This window comes from Triplophysa dalaica, chromosome 14, assembly GCF_015846415.1.
Source record: "Triplophysa dalaica isolate WHDGS20190420 chromosome 14, ASM1584641v1, whole genome shotgun sequence".
Classification (NCBI taxonomy): domain Eukaryota; kingdom Metazoa; phylum Chordata; class Actinopteri; order Cypriniformes; family Nemacheilidae; genus Triplophysa; species Triplophysa dalaica.
The window spans coordinates 6067558-6075511 of record NC_079555.1 but is presented as its reverse complement, the minus strand read 5'-3'; the positions used below and the strand labels follow the sequence as shown (position 1 = coordinate 6075511).

General features: G+C 39.3%; 1 protein-coding gene across 2 annotated transcripts; it reads right to left on the bottom strand.

Annotated features, from left to right (window-relative positions):
• Positions 1-359: 359 nt before the first annotated feature.
• si:ch73-62b13.1 (Carbohydrate sulfotransferase 1-like) lies at positions 360-7246 on the bottom strand. 2 transcript variants are annotated; one of them, XM_056765541.1, is made up of 3 exons: positions 7124-7246; positions 2796-2959; positions 360-1852 (listed from the first exon to the last, which is right to left on the bottom strand). In XM_056765541.1, exons 2-3 carry the CDS (start codon positions 2932-2934, stop codon positions 741-743), a joined length of 1251 nt encoding a protein of 416 aa, XP_056621519.1. In that variant the 5' UTR covers positions 2935-2959; positions 7124-7246; the 3' UTR covers positions 360-740. The 2 variants fall into 2 exon arrangements, with proteins under 2 accessions (XP_056621519.1, XP_056621520.1); XM_056765542.1 differs by having other exon boundaries at positions 2796-2956; positions 7124-7222.
• Between the last annotated feature and the right edge of the window lie 708 nt (positions 7247-7954).

Below are 7954 nucleotides of genomic sequence, written 5' to 3'. Positions count from 1 at the left end.
AAACTCAAAACTGGTGTGTGTTTTTTATTGGACAGGCCACCTTTAATCAACACATCCAATCTCATCACATTGATTGGACCCCAGGTTGGCTGACTCCTGGCTCCAATTAGCTCTTGGAGAAGTCATTTGCCTAGGGTTTCACATACTTTTTCCACCCTGCACTATGAATGTTTACATGTTGTGTTCAATAAAAACATGAAAACGTATAATGTTTGTGCGGTATTAGTTTAAGCAGCCTGTGTTTCTCTATTGTTGTGACTTAGATGAAGATCAGAACACATGTTATGACCAATTTATGAAGAAATCCAAGTAAGCCCAATGGGTTCACATACTTTTTCTTTCAACTGTATTCAAGAACTCACCATGCATCCTTTTTTATTCAAGCTTTTGTTGTTTGGCAGGTATGCTGTGCTTTTGTTAATAGTTCTTCTTTGGTCACCTGAATGCATGTTTGGTCTGAAAATCATTGGCATAGGGCTCTGTGTGAAAACATTTGAATCCTGCAGTGCGAATGTATTGGCTCATGAATATAAATTACTTCACATGAAGAGGTGTTGAGAAAAGGTTACCAAGCATTGTACCTATGCACTAATTATTAGCAAAGCATTTACCATAACGGGATCTGTAATGCAACAAAACGGGAGGGGTTTTATTCCGGGCCTGTGGATGGCCAAACAGGGCCCAGTCATGAAGGTCATAAAATGGTAAAAAAAATAAAAATGAATGCTCTCCTTCCTTTACTATGTTAAAGTCTTTGTTATATCCTTCAGTTCATCTACAGACTGGACAAGCTTATAGCCGAGCAGAGAAAGCGTTCTGTTACATAAAGATTGCACTGTTTTAACAATGTCAAAGTTTAAATGCAATCTCCAACTCTGAGCGGCGGCTTTAGAGTCTCTTGTGGTGGAATATTTGTAGTTCCATTCAGAAGAGGATGGGGCAGTACCATTGGTGTTTTGAGAAATCCATGTGAGGACTTGATGATGCAAATCCATCCCTAGAAACCTGTATATCTCTTTGCCTTTTTCTTCGGGGTTATGGGCTAAATCTTCATAGCGCACCAATAGATATCGTCCCCTCAGCCACGTAGGTTTCTGCAAAGCGGTCTCCACAGAATACTCGATATCTCTGCACGTTCTAGTAATTTGTGTCAGATCCACATATCGTGGTTGGCGACCAGTAGCGTTCCAGACTTTCCAGGCCCTAAATTTACCTCCAAAGGCAGTCATGCGTGAGGCAAGGATAGCTCGGGGGTCTCTCACCAAGTGAACGATTCTTAAGTCTAAACGGGGGTCCTCTGACAGCGTACGCAGATCTTCCACCTCCGGGATGCGGACTGTCTTTATAGCCACATGGCTCCGTGCTTGGCAAGCCTGAGAGGCCAAAGAGAGATTCAGGGCTTGGCACTTTTTGGGACACCAGCCTTCATCTGGCTGGCCTTCCAGAATCCCCTCGCCACCTCCCGGGCAGACGGGTGGAGTGCACAAAGCGTGGCTTGAGCTGCGGCGAAAAAATGCCCCGGTCATGTGATCTTGCGGTTCCGGGCGAATGTAACTTTCTAAGAAGCTGAAATCACAGTTGTAGAGATTAAGTAGAAGATCTCTGTAGGCCCCCAAAAGAGCTTTACCATCCAAAGCCCTTTGCAGCCGACTACTAGAATTGGTGAAGGCCTGCTGGACGTGATAGAGAGGCTCAAAGACATAAAATATGCCTGGATGCTGATTGAAAAGCTGTCCGGTAAAGGAAGAGCCGCTGCGTGTTTGTGCAAATAGAATGATGTGTTTCCGGGCAGTAGCAGCGCTGGACTCAGCAGGTACGTGGCTGTCATCGCAGAGAGATTTCCATCTCTGCTCTGGGGAAGAGAGGAAGAGTGAGATAGTGCTCTGCGCTGTAAACCTCAGAGGACATTACACTGCCACAAAAGACTTAATTAGTTCAGCATCTCTGTCTTTAATCAATCAGTTATTTGGCTTAAGATATTCAATCTGGAGCTTTATTTTAGACACAGTCTGGTTCAATTCAGAAGTCCATTCTGCCCACTGAGAGTTATAGTAATGTTCAGAAATAATGATTTTGTTTTGAAGACTTGAATGGCCTTCTGTGGCAGTAATCATTTCACAGTTCCGTAGCGGTTTGTGCAAGACGGGAGAAAAATTCTGAACGAAGACTGCATTTCGCCAGTCAAAAAATGAAAATTACGTGACTTTTGCTCAAAATGAACAATTACTATATATAGCAGGGAGGAAAGAGCGATAACGTTTGTAATTAGGGCTGATGAGAGACTGATTGCACGTAGCACATTAGGTTGTGCGAGTCGACGCTTGTCGAAAGTGCAAACAGCTGCTACGCGAGGACATATTACTGCAGATTAATGAGGAGATAATTGTGAAATTAATAATTGATATTTCATATTGCGCTGTCTAACAAAAGGATGAGGAGGGAGTGCCCACATTGCAACAACTCTGGGAGATGATGGCAGCTAATCTCTTTCTGTAAAAATGGAAGCGACACCCTAACAGATATATAAGAATGTTACATGGATCCTTTGATCCTCTCTCTCTTTCTTGCTCTCTCTCTTTATATAAACTGTATGTGTGTGTCAGGATTTTGAAATTTAAGTATAAATGCAATGCATAATGCAAATGCAGATATTGGTTGATTTGTTAATGAAATGTAAATCAAATTCTATCATATACTTTTTGCATTTCATTTTTCTTTTAGATATTATGCTATTCTGCAGGAAGCTAAATGTCACTGTAAACATCAAATGTTTGTCTGGGATGAAAGTCGCTCACCTTTACTCTGGCGTTCTTGGCAGCGGGTGAAGTCTTGGCATGGACCACTGAAGGAGTCACGGAGGGAGCGTATGGCTGTGTATTGCACCCCCAGAGATGTACAGACCAGCAGCAACAGAGTCTTCCACGAGCACTCCATACTGCTCCTTCACCGTCACATACTTCTGAGGAAGGAATGCATTACATTAATTTTATTATGTGGGCAATGACTTTCCTGTTTTCTGTAGAATTAGAGAAGAATCATACATTCTTTGTGGAAGTTGTAAATGTTTGGTTCGGTTGCTTGAACTGTTTAGTGCAGGTGCATTTTGAGAAGGTCTGCATCAAAATGTATATTGTAGCTTTGTTTAGTATGCTGCCATATGTAGGAAGCTGTCTTCTAATGTAAATTACCAGTTTGGTCCATTCTACATAGTCAGCCACACAAATAATGCTCAATTTGCTGTTTCTTTCCTGTTTACAGGTGGCTAGCTCAAATGACAAAAAACATGCAAAAATGTAGCAAATAATTGTTAGTGCACTGCCATACATTTTTTTGCATTCTTTTTAGTACAACTAACCTATACAGAAATTGATACCCATCATTGATTTTGCCATTATATAAGTATTTTTCCTGAATTTCTATTATGGGAGCATTATAGGTTTGTTTTCTCAGCAAAGGGTTCTCTAGATACAATTGTGCCTTAGAATTATGCTTAAAGACAGCATCATAGAAAGCTGCATAATGAGGTTGCCTACATTGTAGAACAGCCTTTGCATCAGGAGCATGCTTATGATCATAATGCTGCCTCCTTAGGCATCTAACTAGGTATCACTGTTGCTTTGACTGCAATTGGGAGATCATTTCACCAAAGTGCTTATGGGCTTTTATGAGAAATGCAATGAGAGATCTGAGGGGTGATATGCAATATTGTAGAAAGAGATGAGTTGGTTGTATAGTGGGGTGGTTGAAATGAGTGCCTCGCTAATTTCATACCAGGAATTGTATTAAGAAAAGCTCCATTTTATAGGACAATAAATTACATAATTTTTTGCATTTTCTCCTTGACTTTCTCAAAATTGCACAAAAGGCTAAATCAATAGCCTACAAGGTCACACATTGGCCATTTCTGTCATTTAGACCAGGATGAGAAGCTGCTGAGGTTCATAAGAGTTAACCCCAAAATTTGCGTCTGAAATTTTCGCACGTTCAAAAATAAATACGACCTCACGTTGTGTCGATCCCATTTACATCCTGCCTTCGATATTTTCGTCCCTCATAAAAATTATTCAGACCGGGTTCGATTTTCTGCGTTTTTCGCATCCGTCAAGCATTTTGAGTGGCCTTTTCTAACAATTCAGAGACACTGTACAAACCAGAGGCAAATACGTAAAACCGCATATGAAATATTCGGGCTGTATGTGCAAAGACCTTTACTCGCTATTCTAAGGAGACAGACATCTGTTTCACTCACAGGGCAGGTCTTAGCCTTGAAAACATCTGCTTGCATATATTTGAGTATGGATTGTTTCCAGCACCTCACATGAATCCAAAAGAGTGGCTTCTTAGGGGTTTGCATGCTAAGTGTCCTTGTTTACAGTAAGTGGAGAATTTCTGTTAGCAGATGTCTCCAGCAACTCACTGAGTGCATAAACAAGCCAACCCAAAGTCAGTTGTTTGTCTTTCTTCGGTTTTTGGTTCAGGGCCGGTGTGATATTTTTGTGTGAAACTGCAACATATTCTCTCTGCATCTGTAGTTTTTTTCTGTTTGAATCATGCGAAAAAATATGTTGTTTCTCTTGTGCCCGCACTTAAAATAATTTCATCAATCATTACTAGCAGTGATGGCCACCCTGTACATTTTCCTCTATGATTTCATGGATGAATATACTGCAAGAGCGTGTGCGGTGTCTGGGGTACCAGTGATTGTGCAGCTGTTTTTGTAAAAAATGCATTACATGTTCTCCTCTTCAGCTAACATAAATGAACGGCCGTGTTAGATAAATGTAGCATTGCAATTTTCTACGCACTATGAATTTCAAACACAAATCATTGTTTGGGCAGAAAATTAACTGATATGGCAATCTAACACCTCATGACAAACCTCTTATCAGCGAACAGCCATGTTGGCTTGCCTCAGGTTCCTTGAATTTTGCATGAATCCCTCTCGCTGGCTTGGTCATTTAGTATTCAATGAAGAGATTTTCCCATGTCTTTCATTAACACCTGAGAGGCGGCTGCAGTTTTTTATCGTGTAGCACAGTCACAACTGCAGGTTGCATATATAAAGACAGTTATATACAAGCACTAATGGCACGAGAGAGCAGTGTTCTACTAAAACAGTCAAGCACCATTGAGCGATTGAGCCAATAGTTTTATGGCTATGACGATCAATATTTTGAAATCATTCAGTGGGCATCAGAATAAAATCTTAGAGCTGCATGTCCTAAAATCATCTATATGACATTTGCCATCTCATTCTACTAAGAGGACAGACTCAAATAGACAGACTAGAGTGTGTCTCTTGGAACTCTTTAATCTTGAAAGTTTTGGTTGTAGCTCTTTCATACCATTTACTGGATTAATGGGGATGTCTCTTATAATAAACTCTACCTTAATTCTGCTATTTCAGTCAACAAACTGATTACCACATTGAGAATTATGGAATGAAGGGGAAAAATGCTCGTCATTTCCATCAATGTGCACACTGGGAGCTATGATTACCTTTCGCTGCCATTTGACAAAATCGTGGCCGCGGCCACATCGACTAAAACAATCAAGCTTTCAGCTGGGAGAGTGCTAGTGGAAGAAAATGGATATTCACATGTGTTTGGATCTATTGACCTTGTAAATATGTAAGTAATCTATTAAGATAGACCAGGTAAAGGTCTTCAGATCTCTGAAAAGTGGATTACAATAGTTTCTCTTTCACATCACCTACTAAATGTCGGAATAGAAAACAATTAAATCTCTAAAGAAATCGTGTTAATGATACTAAAGAAACAGGCAAATGATCAAATAAGAACACGGCTTAAAAGACGTCACTGCTGCTGAAACAAATAACATTTAGATGTCTGATAACACTTAGAATGTGGAAAAGTTGGATTTGCATATTTATTTTGTCTTTTCATCATCTTAACCAGTGCTCGAATTGAGTCTTATGAGTCCCCCTAAAAATACTTTTTTTTGATGGGGGTTAGTCTCGCAATATACAATCTATACAACATACACAATATATTTAAAAATGATAAGCATAACTATATACTATTTATTAAAAACAGGCTTACAGAAAAGAACGGGCTTCTTTCACTGTCCTGCGCTTAGCGGTCTTTAGATGTGGGGCGGGGCATTTCAAATTGAAAAAGACATGAAAACTAGCCCATAAACAAACTTGACATAAATTATTGTAAATAATTAATTCACAAAATATACCATATCCATTGAATGAATTTAATCACATATGTCATTATAATTTTTACTCAAATACAAATATCTGAGGGACCCCTCAAAGTCTATGCCTTATGGGGGGTCCCGGAATCCCCCCAGCCCCCCTTCGAGCACTGATCTTAACCATGCATCTCTATGTATTGCAAGCTGCATTAATGTGTACAAAACTTGTTTTGCTTATCTGTGTATGAAATTCTCTTGTAATTTAAAACAAGACTGAATGCACGATCATCTGTGAAGAATGCTATAAGGTACGTTGTCTAGTTTTCTTGTGTCTGCAGAACTATTGCGAGGTTAATGTGTATTGTCAATATAGCCTGGCTATGGGCAAGACACGTGATGTGAGATCGATCCATAAAATCCAAAAATGAATAAACACACAATACAAAACCGTAAAAAAACAGTGCCACCTTCAATTCTTGTCCTGCTGTAATATAACTATAGCTGAAGTGCTGTAAAAAAAATAATAGTAATAAATACCTTTTTATAGTCTGTCATGAAGTTGTTTATACAGTTTATGACAACAAATTACAAAAGGAATCTTGCCTCTTTCACGCAAAATAATTTACATTTGTCATATTACATGCTTGTAGGCTATATATCGGTTTAATTTTTTATAATTGTTCAGGACTCAGTTAATAGCAGTTTCTTTATCAGCTTGTTGCAAGACTAAATCCAGCCAGTCAGTCGCGTCTGTCAACTTCGCTCAAGCTCCTCAAGAGGGGCTGTGTATCAAATGTATCTACTCTCAAAGCATTTCCAGCCGAGAAGTTAGTAGCCTATCTGTAATGCGGGTCTAACTTAACCTACCTGCTTTACATACACTTACATCAAACGAGAGAAATTAATGAAACCTGATGAAAGCTGTTACGTGAGAAAGGAGGACACGCGCATCCCTTACCATTCACGATGTGATGAAAAATTCCCCAATAAAACACACATGGCATCCATTCAGTGAAGTTGTTATTTGGATAGTGATGCGGTCCTCGAGCCAGCCAAAGGATAGCCTACGTGTACTGAGCAGTCTGTGACAGATGAATAATGTTTGGCTTCTGTGAAAGCAGGGGGTGGGCATTGCGCGTGGATAAGTGGCTTATTCTGTTCTCGTGTCGCTGCTTTGCATGAGTTCTGCCTTTGTTGCTGACAACGGATGCTCGTGTTTCCTAAAGTAGCTACTAGTGTCTTAAAATCAGAGACACATAAAATTCTACTTGCAATTCGTTGTTATGATTCCCTTGGAACAGATGCATGGTTAGTCCGAGTCGTCATTTATTTATTTATTAAAGCGTCTCCAAATGTAATACATCGCATTTGTTTTGCCTTTTGCGCAAGTGTGATTTGTAATATAACATGAGATCGAAATCCTCCTGAGAAAAAAAAACAATAGAAACATTCAACAGAAATTCTAATTTATAATGTAATTCATAATGGACATATGGGTTTGTACTGTAATATGTTTTCTTATATTGTATAAATGACATGTTTTTTTCCTGATGGAAACCAAAAGAACCACATTGAATGCTATTGGAATAAGTCCAGTGCGTAAAGAATGATGTAATGGTTTTAATGGTAGCCTATTTGTATTTATGTTGTTTATTTCAGCAGGGAACGATCAGCAAACTACCCCACCCAAAGAACAACCTGGTATAGCAATAAACTGGTTTACAGATATATAACAAGTCAAAATGACAATTCAAAGTGGTCAGGTTGCTCCAATGTTTTAAAATGCACA

Excerpts from the sequence above, each read along its gene's own strand:
- si:ch73-62b13.1 (XM_056765541.1), bottom strand. The coding sequence starts at position 2,934 with ATGGAGTGCTCGTGGAAGACTCTGTTGCTGCTGGTCTGTACATCTCTG. Across the intron at positions 1,853-2,795 it reads CCAAGAACGCCAGAGTAAAG|AGCAGAGATGGAAATCTCTC; the intron begins GTGAGCGACTTT and ends TCTCTTCCCCAG.